The sequence below is a fragment of the Hirundo rustica genome, chromosome W (genome assembly GCF_015227805.2).
Source record: "Hirundo rustica isolate bHirRus1 chromosome W, bHirRus1.pri.v3, whole genome shotgun sequence".
NCBI classification, from domain to species: Eukaryota; Metazoa; Chordata; class Aves; order Passeriformes; family Hirundinidae; genus Hirundo; species Hirundo rustica.
The window spans coordinates 22,991,707-23,010,264 of record NC_053487.1 but is presented as its reverse complement, the minus strand read 5'-3'; the positions used below and the strand labels follow the sequence as shown (position 1 = coordinate 23,010,264).

Here is an 18,558-nt window from a genome sequence, read left to right as displayed (position 1 = left end):
AGCAGGAGATCGCTCATGCAGTGGCCCTTGGCCCAGTCAGGACAGGACCAGATGTGAAGAACGTGCTCTACTCAGCAGCCGGGAACAATGGCCTGTCCTGGAGTCTTTGGCAGAAGGTGCCTGGGGAGACTCGGGGCCGACCACTGGGATTCTGGAGCCGAAGCTACAGAGGGTCTGAAGCCAACTACACTCCAGCAGAGAAAGAAATCTTGGCTGCCTATGAAGGAGTTCAAGCTGCCTCAGAAGTAGTAGGGACTGAAACACAACTCCTGCTGGCACCTCGACTACCAGTGCTGGGATGGATGTTCAAAGCAGAAGTTCCCTCTACCCACCATGCCACCAATGCCACATGGAGCAAATGGATTGCCCTCATCACTCAGCGCGCCCGCATTGGAAACCCAAATCGCCCTGGGATTTTGGAGATAATTACAAACTGGCCGGAAGGTGAAAACTTTGGTCTCATGGATGAAGAGGAGCAGGAACAAGTGACACGTGCTGAAGAAGCTCCACCATACAACCAACTGCCAGCAGAAGAAACACGCTATGCTCTTTTCACTGACGGTTCCTGCCGTGTCGTAGGGATGAACCGGAAGTGGAAAGCAGCTGTATGGAGCCCCACACGACAGGTTGCACAAGCCACTGAAGGAGAAGGTGGGTCAAGCCAACTCGCTGAGCTCAAAGCTGTTCAACTGGCCCTGGACATAGCTGAAAGAGAGAAATGGCCAAAGCTCTACCTCTACACTGATTCGTGGATGGTAGCCAATGCTCTGTGGGGATGGCTGGAGAAGTGGAAAAAGGCCAACTGGCAGCGTAGGGGAAAGCCAATCTGGGCTGCAGATGAGTGGAAGGACATTGCCACTCGGGTAGAGAAGCTACCTGTCAAAGTCCGTCATGTAGATGCCCATGTCCCCAAGAGTCGGGCTAATGAGGAGCACCAAAACAACGAGCAGGTAGATCAGGCTGCCAAGATAAAGGTGTCAAAGATAGACTTAGACTGGCAACACAAGGGAGAGTTGTTTCTAGCTCGATGGGCCCATGATGCCTCAGGCCATCAGGGCAGAGATGCCACCTATAAGTGGGCACAAGACCGAGGGGTGGATCTAACCATGGACAGTATTTCTCAGGTTATCCATGACTGTGAGACGTGTGCTGCCATCAAGCAGGCCAAGCGGGTGAAGCCCCTATGGTATGGCGGGCGATGGTCCAAGTATAAGTATGGGGAGGCCTGGCAGATTGACTACATCACCCTTCCCCAAACCCGCCAAGGCAAGCGCTATGTGCTGACCATGGTGGAAGCCACCACTGGATGGCTGGAGACCTACCCTGTGCCCCACGCTACGGCCCGTAACACCATTCTAGGCCTTGAAAAACAAGTTCTTTGGAGGCATGGTACCCCCGAGAGAATTGAGTCAGACAATGGAACTCATTTCAAGAACAGCCTCATCAACAACTGGGCTAGGGAACATGGCATTGAGTGGGTGTACCATATCCCCTATCATGCACCAGCTTCAGGGAAAATAGAAAGATATAATGGACTGCTAAAAACCACCCTGAAAGCACTGGGTGGGGGATCATTCAAAAACTGGGAGCAGCATCTAGCAAAGGCCACCTGGTTAGTTAACACCCGAGGTTCCACCAACAGAGCAGGCCCTGCCCAATCTGAGTCCCTACATACAGTAGATGGAGAGAAAGTCCCAGTAGTACATGTAAGAGGTTTGTTAGGGAAGACAGTTTGGATCAATTCTGCTTCAAGTACAGAGGATCCCATCCGTGGGATTGTCTTTGCTCAGGGACCAGGCTGCACATGGTGGGTAATGCAGAAAGATGGAACCACACGATGTGTACCCCAGGGAGATTTGACTGTTGGGTAAGAACCGTGTGTAATTATCACTGTGTGCTGAATGGTACTGCCACTGTATGTAGCTGTATATTGCATATTGTTTTTATATAGATGTATGTGTGTGTAGAGCTGGAATATATATTAGTTTTAGTAAATTGACGATATGGGGATACAAGGGGTGGAATGTCCTAGGGTAACTTTATGATGCCTGTATCCCCAATCGTCTGTTCTGTTTGTGCTGTACATTGAGTCCTGTGCCTTTAAGACTGGTTCTAAGAGCAAGGAGAAGCGCGGAGTTTGTTTTGAGAAAACTGCCCGACTCCTCCACATTCTTCTGCGGACAGCGTGTTCGGCGGAGGCTTGGAGAGACTGCAGGACAGAGATCTTTTTTTTGCTTTTAGTTAGTTTCAGCTAGCTAGGGCAGAGAAGTTCCCTGGACTGTTTTTTTTCCTTTTTCTTGGAACTGTTTAAACCTGCTCTGGACTGAAAACCCAGGGGAGCACTGGGGGCTGCACCTGCGGCCCACCGGGGCCTGGACCTCGGCATTTTCCAGCAGCGCCAGAGGGACTGGGACTGAGGAGACGCTGAGAGAGAGCCGAGCTACACCCACGGCAAGGACTTTCTCAATTTGCCATCTCACTTCAGAAGGAGAGGTTTTATTGTTTCATACTATTCATTCTTTATACTTGTATGCACTTCATTTGTTTAGTAAAATAGTTTTTTCCACTTTTCTCCAAAGAGGGTTTTGGGTTTTTTTCCGGACCAGTTGGAGGGAGGGGCCACGTGGGTTTGCTTCCTTGGAGGGATCCTATACAGGGGTTTTCTCCCAAATTTGTCCCAAACCAGGACACTCAGTCAGACCCAGTACAACAGAGCAGCTTGTTAGCCTGGAACTGTGTGAGAATGATTCTAGCTGCTTGTAACAGAGCAGGTTTGAACAGGGGGACAAGATGCTCCTCTGAAGGAAATTAACTGGGAACAGAGTGAATACCCTCAAGAGCAGTCCTGATCACGGGTAACTGCAGTACAGAAGCTCACCAAGGATTAAGGACCAAGCTCCAGTGTACCAGGTGAAGTCGAATACACCACACTAAGTAGAGCAACTTTTAACTTTCCTACATCCCAGATAGGTCTAACACCGGGATGTCATGCCTCACGTGGCATGCAGAAGTTGGGAAATGAAAGCAACGTTCTGGTATACATCCTTCCTCCCACCCACAAACAATTGCTGACAGTTTACTGACAGAATTAGTCACCTACAGTTGTCCTGAGACACAAGGACCTCAGTTTCAAGAGAACCCATCTTCCAAAAGCCAGGTCCCAGTATAGGTTAGACAGCAATTCTAAGAAATACTCTAACAGTATCAGGCTCTTAGAGATTCCTGTGAGGTCCAACTAGTTACCACCCAAGACAACATAAACTGTTTCCCCAGCTGAATGCCTTTCTCAGAGATCAGCTGCCTGGCAAAAAGTATGAAAACTCCAAGAGCAACCCTCAGCTCTGTCACAATGGGAACTGTGGTCATAGCTCCAGAAACTAACTGCTACACCCCCTCATTCATGTAAGGGAAGTTTGATCCAGCTATGGAGTTAAGATGGCCCCAATTATTCAGAGTTCCTTTAAGCAAGTATATGTGACAGGGAGTCCTCCAGAGTTTTAAAGGTGAAAGCATTTAGCCAGAAGGCAATCAGAATATGCAAACCTTTTTATATAGGAACTTTTATTCTCATTGAGATCTGTACATTCAAGTTGCACATACTTTTAAATACTTGATGGAACTGGAGCACTGGATCACAAGAGCCTGGTCTGTTTGAACAGTTTTAAGATTATGCCTCAAAAGTAGCCAGGAAACTTGTGACTATTTCCTTCAACTTAGCTTCTGTCTGGTCAGAGATCTTCCCTTCAGTCCTGTTGAAAGAGTTTAGTTAAACTTCCGACAGAAATAGATAGTCAATCCCTAGGACAAAGAAAAAGGCTTCACAGCAAACCTTCCCATTTCTAACAAAATTAGTAGATGAATTAAAACATTTCTGTTTGATGCATGAATTTGTACTACTAACATAACACCCCTTCACCATTTTAAGCACCAACTGGATTTTCTAAGAACTAAAGTCATGAAGCTAAGCTTTGGACAGCTGGAAGGCTGATTTAATTTCCAGTTCTGATATAGGCATCTTAAGGTCTAATGTTCTGGGATACACTAATTTAACAGTTCAGTGACCATTATCTGCACTCCAGACATCAAATCAATACCTTTGGGATGAAGCAGGATGAATCATCATACCTGATTGTGGAGAGGAGGGCCTGGTGCTGGCTCAGTACATGAGCTAGGAAAGCACTCTCAAATTTAGTGATTTTGCTGGGCTCCAGCTTGTCCAAGTGACCTCTTACACCAGCATAGATGACTGCAACCTGTTCTTCGATAGCCATGGGAACTGCAGAAAAGAGAGCATTCATGCTATCAGTAACTCTCACATCAGGACACATCAGCACTACACAGTCCTTTCTTTGAAGATCAACTGCACATATACAACATGGTTCAAGCAAGTCTGCATTTACCATGTGCACAGAATGGATGCGGTAAATGCTGCCACAAAGACCAATCTTGTTAGCACAAGAGACTAACGTGAAATGCAGACTTTTTAAGTTCAAGACACTCACCATACTGTCCTTGTTTGAGAAGCTCTGTCAGACGTACACCGCGGTTCAGCAGCTGTTGTGTAGCAGCATCCAGATCAGAGCCAAACTGGGCAAAGGCAGCTACTTCACGATACTGAGCCAATTCCAGCTTCATGGTACCTGCCACCTACAACACAAGATAGAGATCAGCCTGAGTTTGATCACCTTTTAAATGTATCTAGGAGTTTGCAGGTTATCTTCAGATGACAGCTGTCACAAGTCAGCTTTGCTTTTCATACCAGAAAAGTGAATCCCAAGATTCTGACAGATGATTATTTGCATTTCTAAATATTCCACCTTTTAATATAAGCATGCCTCCCTAAAACAGTGACCATTGGTATTAAACCTCTAATTCCATATATGGACTAAAAGCACAGGGTTAAGAGAGCATTCTCTATTTCTAGTTAGATCAGTACCCAGCTCAGCATACTGAAACATAATCCTTTGTCTTTATGCAGATACTATTTTCCTTTCTCCCCCACCTCACTCAATAAGTAATGGAAATATCAAAGAGATTCCCAAAGTTTGTTCTTTATAGTTTCATAACACTAAGGAATCCAAAGCTTTATTCCCTCTCTATTCACAGCTCTTTAGTGAAATGGGTTGAGAAGGCCTACACACTACTTTCTCTAGCAAGAGGAGCAGCAGTTTCATGCTTACCTGCTTCATAGCCCTGGTCTGAGCAGCAGAACCTACACGGGACACAGACAGACCAACATTGATGGCTGGACGGATACCTTTGTAGAACAACTCAGTTTCCAAGAAAATCTGTAAGAGAGAATTGTTATCTTGGTCAGAATCTTGGAAGCCTCCTCAGAGACCTGACAGTAAATAATACAGATGTATACTGGAATGTGAAGAAGTCCTACCTGTCCATCAGTGATGGAGATGACATTGGTTGGAATGTAAGCAGACACATCACCAGCCTGAGTTTCAATGACAGGCAAGGCGGTCAGAGAGCCACCTCCAAAGGAATCATTCATTTTGGCTGCTCTCTCCAGCAGGCGAGAGTGCAGGTAGAACACATCACCTGGGTAGGCTTCACGGCCTGGTGGACGACGCAACAACAGAGACATCTGACGATAGGCAACAGCCTGCATGGTATAAAGAAAGCTTTCAGACCTCAGAAGCTCTTTTAACATTTTGGATTTCTAAACTTGAGGTGATCTTACAGCTACAAACACCAATGTTAGACTATAAGGCCCATAAACAACATTTCCTGACCTGCTTGGACAAGTCATCATAGATGATTAATGCATGTTTTCCATTGTCTCTGAAGTATTCACCCATGGAGCAGCCTGAATAGGGAGCCAGATACTGAAGGGGTGCTGCATCAGATGCTGTGGCAGACACCACAATAGTGTACTTCATGGCATCTGGAAAGAATTGGAGAAACACACCATTGAGTATATTACCTCACCATGCCCGTAATCGGCACATACAACACATGTGAAGTACTAAGTTGATAAAGCAAGCCCAGGCAGCATCACTACATTGTTACAGGAAAGCCCACTGTACTAGATTAACATGTCTGTTAGCTCAACTAACTCAAGAAGTTTCAAGAGCAAGTTCATAGCTGCCTAACACTTGCAGGTTTCTTTCTCATTTAAAATTAAGTTTCAACTTTAACCAAGACACACTTTTGTTCTAGAAGTAACTCAGCCTAAAAGTCCGTGGTTTCCTGGCTACTGCAAGGCAATACTATAATTTGTTTCACAGTCCCAAACAAATTACTGTCCTAAAATGTGGGGTATTTTCCTGCTAGTTATGACTCTGCATGACCAGCAGACAAGAGGTAAGGTACCTGATCTCTTGCAATCTCTGATACACATGCAGCCTTGGTCAACTGTTCCTGAAAAGATGCTATCATTTAATCCCTTATGTTTGGGCAGTCATCTCTCCACTTAAATTTTTAACTGTCATTCACACTTACATGCATATGAAACACATCAAGTCTATATAAATACTTGTAGGCCATAGCTTGTCACCAGGCCTGCCAAGAGGAACCTCTCAACTTTGCTAGGGAAAAAAAAAAAATAATAGGCTGACTTTTCCAGAAGAAATTCAGCAGTTTTGGGACCTCAAAATAGTCTTCTAACGTGATGTAGCAAAAATAAGGGGTTGTTTTCCCCCCAGATTCCTAGAAAGATTTCTTGTCCACAAAAGTAGTTCATTTGTTTATTAAAAATAAGAATTCTATCTATACTTGCAGCTAGGAGAGGTCACAGCAGTATTCAGCATTATAATGAGAACAGGATGGCACTAGTTACCAGACTCAACCATCTTCAAAAATCTGTACCTGCATCAGTGAGCCTCTTCACCAGCTGAGCAACAGTAGATCTCTTCTGGCCAATTGCAACATAGATACAATACAGCTTCTTCTTCTCATCTGTCCCATCATTAAAACGTTTCTGGTTGATTATTGTGTCAATTGCAATTGAAGTTTTCCTAGGTAACACAGAGGTTGATAAGTTAAGCTGCCTGCAGTTCTCCCAACCTCTACACAGTTTTGTGTTCAGTTCTGTACATTGGCGCACACTGCACTCAAGTCTGTGTTAAAGGAAACATTTTTGGCTTGGGCATTTAACTTACCCAGTCTGCCTGTCACCAATTATCAGTTCACGCTGGCCACGACCAATTGGCACCAAGCTGTCTACAGCCTTAATCCCAGTCTGCATAGGTTCACGCACAGAGATTCTGGGAATGATCCCAGGGGCCTTTAAGCCAACTCTCCTACGTGTCTTAGATGCAATAGAACCCTTAAAAAGAGGAAAGAAACTGTTGCAGTCTGTATCACATAGATACAAGCAGAGGTAGTAAGCACCTAGTTATACTTACTTTCCCATCAATTGGATTACCCAGGGCATCTACAACACGGCCCAGCAGCTCTTCCCCAACTGGAACATCCACAATGGCACCAGTCCTCTTCACAACATCTCCCTCCTTGATCAGTCTGTCATTACCAAACACAACAACACCAACGTTGTCGGGCTCCAAATTCAAGGACATACCCTAGGACAAAGGTCACATTATCCTGAGAAAACCCATACCAACATCTACAAAAACTGTCACAGTTTAATACCAATGTGATCATTCTATATTGTAGAGTATGCCACATAATCTATCTCAATCTTATTTGTAACAATAGTCAATGTTCTGCTTTTATGAACAATGCATCTATTTCCATATTGGTTAGAGAACCTGCCTGCCTAAGCCTTCAACTTACCACATAATTATACTGCAGCAGTCTAGCACTGTCATTTATCATTCTAAAAGGAACAGAAAGGATAAGCAGGAGTCAAATACAAGATTTATCTCTTGCCTAGGAATTGTATGAGGGAAAAGCACTAGCTTATTCTCTGGCCAAGGCGAGTTAGGTTAATAAAAATATTGGAAGAGCTGTTGCAGTACTCTCAGAACAGTCAGACAGCTTTTTTTAGTCTAATGTAGAATGAGACTTATTCAACAGTAAACAAAAAAGCCAGCATGAAACCAAACAAAACAAAATCCAATAGATTAGTTCTTCTACTTCCTAGATGAAGACGCATAAAATTCAAATGTTAGCCAAGAACCAGACACTGAAAGCGAAGTGTTATGAATTCAAAGAATATTTGATTTTTGTAGTATTATATTAACTAGTTAATACTTATTAAAGCTGAAATGAAGTTTGTAAGAGGTTAATACAGGTACCTCCAAGAACAGTCTCATTCTCTTTTAAAAGTCTTTATTTTTTAAAAAAATATATTTCTAGGCTAAACAAACTGCTTTAGTAAAAGCTTACCTTCAGTCCAGAAGAAAATTCAACCATTTCTTCTGCTTGGACATTTCTTAGGCCATACACACGGGCAATACCATCACCAATGGAGAGCACACGGCCAGTCTCCTCAAGTTCAGCAGAGGTGTCAGCTCCCAAAATACGTTCCTCAAGAATAGAGGATACCTCAGCAGTACCTGGAAAGAGACATTTCACACCTGACTTAGCACATTAAGGCAAGATATGAATTCAGTAAGCTTGTCTTGAATTCACAGGCCAAGGTGCCCTCTCTGGTATGCCATGAGGTCTAGCAAGCAACATGCTAGATGCATAAGATAAATAACAGCTTCTGTATTCCCAGCTAAGAAAAGCAGCTTCAACACATCATTACAAGACAGCTTCAATTAAAACACTGATGACTGTTTAGTTACCAGTTTCCTTCATTATGTCTTACACTATTAACAACCTCTCCCTCTAGAAAGAAATTAAATAATTAGGCTAAGAACAGACATTCTCACTCCACTTGCAGAGAGGTTACTTAAACTGGAAGCACCAAAACACCCTGTGATTTGTAATCCAAGATCCAAATATATTTAAAGGAACTTGATACATTTAAGAAGCAAGTTGTTCAATATAAGCTGTAAAAATGTATTCTCCATATTCCTCAAATTTGTTTGGCAGTGTACCTCCAACAACCCTTTATTTCCCTAGCCAGGAAACAGTAAATAAAATTGTGAATTTTTTATTTCCTAATACATTTAATAACCCCAAGCCATTCTGAAAATTGTATATGAACCACTATCAGAAACACAGCTATGCAGGGACACTATTTTCTCTAAACACCAAAATGCTGGCAGCAAAAAGTTCTGCTCAAGGACAAAACACTGGCGGGCCTGGGAGTCATCAGTTCATTCATACTGTTACAAACAAGACAGAAAACTAGAATTTGAGGATTTTTTTTTTCTAAATAATTCTGCAAGAGTTCTGAATATCAGAATGAGATAATTCTGAATGGAATCCTCACAAAACAGGTAAACTGCATAAACTGACATGTGACCACTCCTTGGTTTGGGCATAATCTGAATAGTTATTAAACTGAAGTCTGCTGGATGTGACTATGCAAAAGTTCAGTTAAATACTGTCAGTACATAAATGTCCTCAAGCATTCTGTCCACTGATACACACACTATATTCAAATTCCCTTTTGTCTGATAGAGCAAGTTCTTAAACCACACTTATATATGAAAATCTTCCTCAGACTCACCAGTTTTCTGAAAGCTTGTTTTGGAGGCATGGAGGTTTCTTGTAGCAACAAATGCTGCACCCAGGGTGTTTCTGGAAATCTAAAACAAGTAATTGTTTCAGTAACAGTGAAATTTCCTCATTCATGAAAAAAAAAGGGTGGAGATAACACAGTGATATTTTTGATCATAAGCTTATAAATTTAATGTGTTTCAGTTTTGAGTTTAGCTCCACAGCATGCCAATCACAAGTTTTAGTTATGGAACCAAGTCCAGCACTACTAAGCAAGGACAGCTGGTAAAAAAGATTGCTCTAAATTATTCCCTGCATTTTTCTGCATTGCACTGCTGTCACCACCACAGTACGGCAGCAGATCCCAAAACAACACCTCCTCTAGTTTGCCATCCTTTGTGCTGAACATCAAATGCTTGGGGCAGAAAGAAATCACCACAACCCTCAAGGTTCTCCACAAGGGAGAAATAATATTGTGTCTTCTAAGGGTTGGCCTTCCTAAAAAAAAAAAAAATCTGCAAAATTTCTGGTATGGCTAGAACATAGATGAGAGCAAAAATAACAAAAAAAAAAAAAAAAAAAAAAAAAAAAAAAACCAAAAAAACCCCACTAAAAACCAAACAAACAAACAAAAAAAACCTGTGATAATGAATGCAATAAAATGTTATAATCCTATGTACTAAGTAAAGCTCCCAGTGCAGCTCCAGGCACCGTTAATGCTATTTCTCTGAATGCCTGAGCAGGCCTCTCCTCCGTTCACCTTCACAAGGGACACCAGCAGGAACAGGTCGGGACAGATCGTCACACCCCTGCGCTCCCCACCAACATGGGGGGGGGGGGGGGAGCAGAGAAAAAAACCCTACCACCTAGCAAAGCTTTGCAGCTCAAATCCCTCACCTTGATTGGGATCTGGCAGCTTTCAGACATTAACCTGAACCCCAACAGCATAAAGCGACATCACCGGGGAAGGACAAGCCGTCCCCTAGACACCCCCCCCCCCCCACACACCTCCCAACTGAGGGCACCCTCGCTCTCTCAGCAGTAGGTCTGGGTCCGCTGACACCCAGCGCTAAGGTGAGCCCCCCATCCCAAACTCCCGAGAGCGGGAGACCGCAGCCTCTTAATGTCACCGCGGTCCCCAAGATGGCGGCGGCGGCCGCCTCCTGTCCACCACCTCCGCTCACTGCAGGGAGAGGAGAGCGCGCTCACCAGACTGGCCTGCCGCGGCAGGGAGCGGGCGACGGAGGCAGACAGGCGGGCAGAGAACATGACGATAGCACCGACGACTCCTTCAGAGAAGACTGAATTAGACAGAGAACAAATACCAAACTCACACTAACTCCTCAAAATGGCGGCAGCTCGCTCCGCCTCTTATTACGATGAGGCCGCGCCCAGGAGGCAGAATGGGGCGGGGCGAGGCCGGGAATTGCTTCCCCCGCCGGTCTTCTCAAGTGTCTTGGCGCCTTCCACCTCTCGCGTCTCTAAGCAATGGGGATACAGATGCATACTTATATGTATGTGCCCTTGAAATGTCCCTCGGCGGGCGGAAAAGGCGGAGAGTGGGGGTGGAGCGGGGCTAGACAAGGCTAGACTGGGGACTTGGGAACATGAGAAAGGTGGGGGCCGTTGTGAGCTGCACGAAGTTGTGATGTGCGGATTATGGGACACAAGCATGGGCATAGGGCAGGAATATGAGGAGCTGTGAAGCAGAGGGCAGTGGTGTGGGGCAGGGGGTAGTTGTGACTTATTAAAGAAATATGGGTATTGATCTAGTATCGATACCCAACTGTGACGGACAAAAACTCTCTAACAGTTTAAAGTTAGAAAGTGTATGTTTATTACGGCCGGGCAGCACGCAGGATAGCTCCCTGATACGTACTGCGAAATTCGCAGGTAATTACAAAGGCTTTTATTTACAAAAGTGTTGAATACTTAAAATACAAATGCATACTCATACTCTTGTCACCTCCCATTCCTCGCTTCATATGCTAATTGGCAAAAAGGCTATTAAGCATGCGTACTTTGTTTCTTAAAATGAGTCGGGGGTCTATTCTGGGGAGGGGTCACCCAAAATGAGGAAGTAAGATGAGTCTTCCTCGTCCTGACCTTTCTACCTTTTCAATGCATTCGTGACACAGAATCCTTGGTAAAACTTATAGTTTCCTGCATTGAATGGGTTCTTTAAGCAGGAAGTCTGCAGTTATCTTATATCTTATTTACCACATCTTGTTTTTCGTCACAAGCACAACTACATAAACATAAACCTGACAAGCAATGAGTTACTAAATCCGGGGTAGCTTATCTAAGATCCGGCTTTTGTTAACTGTGAACAAAGATTACCTATCTACTTCAGCTATTTCAGCAACTTATTATCTTAACTTTCCTAAAAATCCCTAGTTCCTCAAAATTAACGTCTAATTCCCCACTTCTTCTTTGAAATGAGTAAATTCTTTTACTCAGTATACAGAGTCTTCCTCATCTATCCAAGCTGTACAGCTAGTGTCTCTCAAGACCAAGCCATACGCCTTTGATAGTGATGTTAAAGCTGCCACTCGTCGTAGCATCCTCCAATTCCAAACAAGTATTACAATGGATAACACTAAACTTATGCTGACCAAAATAAGCAACACAACTATAGGGTGGATTAAGGTATTCAATATTCCGGTTGCTGTTGGTGACCACCCAAAAAGCACATCCCACCAATGATGAGACAAATGTTCCTCAAGCCTTTTAAAACCCCTTTGATGGTCTCTGTGTCATGGTGTATAGTAATTAATGTCTTTTTCCCTTCATCTCTAATTTCTTTTAAGATTTCTCTCAATTCATGATGTTTCAACAATTGAGCAGCTAAAGTCAAATTCATTCCTATGGGCACAGGCAGTATCTTCTGCACAGTGGCTAGGTTGGCCTTGATATATTGATGTGATATTATGGGTACTCGATAGGAAAAATCACATCCCTTAATTCTAACAAAATTGCAAACACACGAATTGAGTCTCATTCACGATTTGGTTGTCTATCTTTATGATGGGGCACGCTGTCCTAAGACAGACACAACCTTGTCCTATATACACAAGTGAAGTTGTCTGTTTGCCTGGATGTGTTCCAAAGTGACAAATACTTTGGTCTGTGTCTAAACAAGTGTCTTTGTCACTTTCTAATGTCCCTTCACATATGTATCCTAGTTGTCTCTTCACAGTACAGGGCTCTAGATTAATGGTTTGCCACTTTCCTTTAATTTCTCATGCCCACATTCTGTGTTCAGAAGGGTACAATACAGTTCCCTCATGGTTTAATCCTAAGGGGACTATTGGATGTATTAAGTAGGCATACTTTTTTGAAGCCAAGTAGTTCAGTCCATAAAGGAGTTCCTGAGAAATGGGGCACATTCTGGCCAAACGTGTGAAGCATTTACCTGTACTCCCATTTCTACTTGTTTTAAAGACCACTTTGGGTTAACCATCAGCTTCTGAACTCCTGTCTTCTTAATAGCATATGACCCAATTTTGGTAACTACAGGAATTATTTGTTCCTCCACTTCTGGAATAGCTGGCATCTTGGTGATCACAGCCTTTCTTGGTACTGGTGGAGTAATTTTGGTCTGGTTCTTGTGGTACTCAGTACATACCTGAGTGATGTTAAAGTCAATGTCATACCCCCTTATTGCACACCCCTCTATTTTGAGCCTAAACTCTAGACATTTACTCAAGCATTTATCGCAGCATTCAGGACTAACCCTGATGAGTTTCATGGGTGGATGATAAGCCTCGTGGAACCCATCCTGTACGAATGCATACTTACATCCCTAAACATCTCTTCCCTCCCACAAGCTTGCATTTGTGACTTTTAGTATCTTGTTTAAAGCCTTACGAGAGTAAGGATCATAAGCTCTTCCTTGGCACTGGTATATCCCAGTCACATTATACCTTCGTGGTATTGTGTTGACTCCTGTTATGGTTAAGGTAATTACTACAATAGTTACAACTTTCCACATAATGTCTAAAATAACTCTTAGTCCATTTATTCGTTGTTCCTAGTGAGCTTCAGCTTCAGTTCGTTATCGCCTAGTGTGGTCTTCCAAATTCCTTCTGGGGCTTTCTTCACTCAGGAGTGATGGATCCAGGCCTTTTGTTCTTTGATCTTGATTGCAGTGAAGGTAGTGAGGAGCACCTGGAATGGTCCTTCCCACTGTGGTTCTAAGGTTTTTTCTGCAAAAGACTTAACATACACATAATCCCCAGGTTGTACATCATGTACTGGCCCATTTAGTTCTCTGTTTTAAGTTCTAGCCACATATTTGCAACAACGCTTTGGTCACTTCTCGGGCATCTATTCCCCAGTGTGTTTTCTCATGTTCCCTCTGTACTAATGACCACAACAAATAGGAGGGCACTACAAGTTTCCCTTCTTCTGTTACAGCCCATCCTTCTTGGTTATAGCTTGCCTTTTTTATCTTGATAAGTTTCTTATCTTTCTTATTGTACATTGACTTACCTTCAATAGAAACTTTTCCATCTGGAATCAATGCTGCCTCAACAGCCTTATCGGGTACCTCACCTTTTGCTGCTTCTTTTGCCTCTCTGTCCGCCAGCATATTCCCTTCTTCCAATTCAGAGCTCACTTTTTGGTGTGCCTTTATGTGCATTATGGCTACTTTCTCAGGTAGTTGTATGGCATCTAATAGCCTCAGTATCTCTTGTGCATGTTTAATACTCTTGCCTTGTGAATTCAGCAGTCCTCTTCCTTTCCAGATGACTCTGTGAGCATGAACTACTCCAAATGCATACCTTGAGTCCGTGTAGATGTTGATGTCTTTTCCTTTTGCCAGCTCTAGGGCTCGGATTAAGGCAATTATTTCAGCCTTCTGTGCAGATGTATTAGTTGGTAATGGTCCAGACTCTATTACCCTCTTACTTGTGGTAACTGCATATCCAGCATGCCTTCTTCCACTGATGACATAGCTGCTTCCATCAGTAAACCAGGTCTCAGCATCCTCAAGCGGGGTGTCCTTCAGATCTGGGCAGCTCGAGTATGTGGCTTCAATGGTCTCCAGGCAGTCATGGATCACTGGTTCTCCCATACTCCCGCTGAGGAAGGAAGCTGGGTTCACAATGTTAGTTACCACATTTTCAACATCATCTTGTTCTACCAGTATGGCTTGGTACTTCAGAAATCTCTGTGGGGAGAGCCAATGTCCCCCTTTTGCCTCAAGGACTGCAGACATTGTGTGAGATACTAGCACAGTCATCTTCTGGCCTAGGGTGAATTTGCGTGCTACTTGGATGTTTATTGCTACTGCTGCAACTGCTCTGAGGCACCCTGGATATCCTTTAGCTGCTGTGTCCAGTTGCTTGGAAAGATAGGTCACTGCCCTCCGGTACGGGCCTAAGTTCTGTGCTAATATTCCCAAGGCAATTCCTTACTTCCTGTGGGAAAACAGGAAAAATGGTTTACTCACGTCTGGAAGTCCCAGGGCTGGAGCTAACTTTAGTTGGTCAAAGGCTCGGGTTGCATCTTTCGTCCACTGATGATCTCTGCTCCCTTCCCTGATCAAGGCATACAGAGGTTTAACAAGCAACCCATAGTTATAAATCCACAGTCTGCACCACCCTGTCACGCCTAAAAAGGTTCTTAGTTCTTTCACTGTCTGAGGTTTTGGGGTCTGGCATATTGCTTCCTTGCGATCCTGCCCCAGAGTCCTTTGTCCAGCACTCACTTCGTAACCCAGGTAAATGACTGTTTGCCTCACCATTTGGGCTTTCTTCTGGGATACTCGATACCCTTGCAGGCCTAGAAAGTTTAGGAGGCTTACCGTCCAGTCCACGCATGTCTCCTGGGTCTGGGTGGCTATTAAGAGATCATCCACATACTGGAATAACTGTCCTTCTCCTGGCGGAGGTTCCCAGGACTTTAAATGGTTGGCAAGCTGTTCCCCAAATATAGTGGGGGAGTTCTTGTACCCCTGTGGTAACACACACCATGTGAGCTGAGTTTTTCTTCCAGTTTTAGGGCTTTCCCACTCGAATGCAAAAATTTTCTGGCTGGCTTCATGGAGAGGGAGGCAAAAGAAAGCATCCTTTAGATCTAGAACAGTAAACCAAGTTAGTTCAGGTGTTAAGCGGGTTAACAAGGTGTAGGGATTGGCAGCCACTGGATACAAGTCTTCAGTTACCTTGTTAACAGCCCTTAAATCTTGTACTAATCTGTATGACCCATCAGGTTTCTTTACTGGCAGAATAGGAGTATTAAAATCAGATTGACACTCTCTCAGTAGTCCTAGCTGCAGAAAGTTCTCAATAATTGGGCTAACCCCTTCAATATCTTCTTTCTTTAGGGGGTATTGTTTAACCCTTACTGGCTGTCCTCCTTCTTTAAGCCTGATTTGCACTGGTAGTGCATTCTTTGCTCTTCCTGGTATATTGGAGGCCCACACTCTTGGAAATACTTGATCCATTATTTTCCTAAAATTTTCCTTTTCACTTGCCACTTCAATTTCTTTGGTTATTAGCATTAAGCTTAACAGTTCTACATACTGTTGATCCTTTACCTCCAAACTAATTTCCCCATTTTTGAATATTATTCTTGCTTCCAGCTGTTCTAGCAAATCTCTGCCCAAAAGTGCAGATGGAGCATCAGGCATGTATAAAAATTGGTGGATGCCCACTGTTTTCCCAATTTATACTTCAATGGTTTGCAAAAATAAGCTCTTTCAGATTGGCCAGTTGCCCCCTTTACCATAACATAGTCATTGGTTACAGGTATTAGGGCCTTATTTAACACTGAAAATGTTGCCCCTGTGTCTATCAAAAATTTCACCTCTTTTTCTTTGTTCCCCAGTTTAACTATAACCAGAGGGTCCCCTAGGGTAGGGCCCTCCGGTCCCCTTCAGTCCTCTTTTACATGAGCAACTACTTTTTCCTTTTTCTGATCACCTTTTCTATGTTCATTACCTTTTCTTAATTCTGGGCACTGTTTTTTCCAGTGACCAAATTTCTTACAAAATACACATTGATCTTTTCCTAGTCGGGGTGGTCCTTGTTTTGGTGGGCCTTGTCCATGTTTTCCTTTTTCTCCTTCTTTTACTACTGCTACTAGTTTCTTCATCCCTTGCTTATACCCTTCTTCCCGGTTACTAAAAACTCTCCAGGCCTCATCTAATAAAGTTTCTAAATTCCGGCTGTTTGGACCCCGGATCTTCTGGAGTTTCCGCCTGATATCTCCTGTGGATTGTCCTAAAAATAAATTTATTAATTGCTGCATTCCTTCATCAGATCCAGGATCCAGGGTGGTGTGTCGGCGCATTGCATCTCGCAGGTGATCTAGAAATTCAGAAGGTGTTTGAGAGGGGCCCTGTTTGATAGCATATAAGGCTGACCAGTTTATGGTTTTGGGGATTGCTCTTTCTAGCCCTTTTACTATCAGTTCTTGATATCTCTTTAACCGTCCTAACCCCTCATCATCATTAGGATCCCAACCTGGGTCTTGAAGGGGAAATACATCTTTAACATCCTCCTGTGTTGTTCTACAATCATCCTCAGCCAGATCCCCAGCTACTTTCAAAACTAATTGCTTCTCAGTTTCTGTTAAGGCATCAAGTAGCAGTTGCAGATCTGCCCAATCAGGTGAATGCTGCTTAATCATAAACTTCATTTTCTTAGCAACCCCTATTGGATCACTTCGATAGCCCTTAGCAATCCTTTCCCAAATTTCTAAATCAATTGAGGAAAAGGGAACTTTAATCAGAAGCCAGATCTTAGATAAGCTACCCCGGATCTTGTAACTCATTTCTTGTCAGGTTTATGTTTATGTAGCTGTGCTTGTAATGAAAAACAAAATGTGGTAAATAGGACATAAGATAGCTGCAGATTTCCTGCTTAAAGGACCCATTGAACACAGGAAACTATAAATTCTACCAAAGATTCATTTGTCATGAATGCATTGAAAAGGTAGAAAGGTCAGGATGAGGAAGACTCATCTTACTTCCTCATTTTGGGTGACCCCTCCCCAGAATAGACCCCCCGACTCATTTTAAGAAACAAAGTACGCATGCTTAATAGCCTTTTTGCCAATTAGCATACGAAGCGAGGAATGGGAGGTGACAGGGGTATGAATATGCATTTGTATTTTGGCTATTCAACACTTTTGTAAATAAAAGGCTTTGTAATTACCTGTGAATTTCGCAGTGCGAATTAGGGAAACATCCCGCGTGCTGCCTGGCTGTAATAAACTTACACTTTCTAACTTTAAACTGTTAGAGAGTTTTTGTCCGTCACAGTTGGGTATCGATTCTAGATCAATACCCATATTTCTTTAATAAGTCATATTTCTAACCTGAAAACAATTGTAACTGACAGTTGGTCTGGCCATTCGGCTGGGAGGTGAAAACTCCAGAAGCCAATCCGCAGCCAGACCCACAAATGTATAAAAAGTAAGAAATAAACAGGCAGAGGGGCTCTCGGCCTCGGCTCAGCCTTTGGCTCTCTCGGAGGAACAACTCTGCCCTGCGAAATCTCTCGTCTCCGTGTGATTGCTTTGCATATCCCGATCACACCTATCTACTTCAGCTAATTCAGCAACTTATTATCTTAACTTTCCTAAAAATCCTTAGTTCCTCAAATTAACGTCTCAGTTGGGAGACTGACCTCACCACCACTTTCTTGGAGCTGTGGGTGCTTGCACTCCTGACGGCCCGTCTCAATGTACCAGTTGGGTAGTAGAAGAAAAGTGTGTTAGAGAAGTGCTGGCATCTCGCCTGTGCTCTGGAAATGGGTAAAAGGAATGTGATGTGCAGCACAGTATTGGTTTTCTTACTGTTGTACAGAAAATCACACTATGAAAAGCCAGTGTCTTTAAAGGAGACCGAGGAGTTCTGCAACTTTATTCGAATAAAGGGAGAGAGTCCACCGGGACACACATGCAGGGCTTTTTTCTCTCAAGGTTTCTAAGGGCGCAGCCTCTTTTTATCCTAAACTCCCAGTGGCATGTTGCCCTCTTCCTTTCCCCATTGGCTGAGGTACTAGGAAGGTACAA

At 43.5% G+C, this 18,558-nt stretch overlaps 1 protein-coding gene across 1 annotated transcript; it reads right to left on the bottom strand.

Annotated features, from left to right (window-relative positions):
• Positions 1-3,544: 3,544 nt before the first annotated feature.
• Positions 3,545-11,006, bottom strand: LOC120764833 (ATP synthase subunit alpha, mitochondrial-like). The gene is made up of 12 exons (XM_040088906.2): positions 10,738-11,006; positions 9,539-9,617; positions 8,302-8,471; positions 7,359-7,532; positions 7,113-7,279; positions 6,820-6,968; positions 5,745-5,896; positions 5,390-5,614; positions 5,181-5,288; positions 4,503-4,647; positions 4,126-4,276; positions 3,545-3,749 (listed from the first exon to the last, which is right to left on the bottom strand). The coding sequence occupies exons 1-12, from the start codon at positions 10,795-10,797 to the stop codon at positions 3,668-3,670; spliced, it is 1,662 nt and encodes a 553-aa protein (XP_039944840.1). The 5' UTR covers positions 10,798-11,006; the 3' UTR covers positions 3,545-3,667.
• Positions 11,007-18,558: the final 7,552 nt, after the last annotated feature.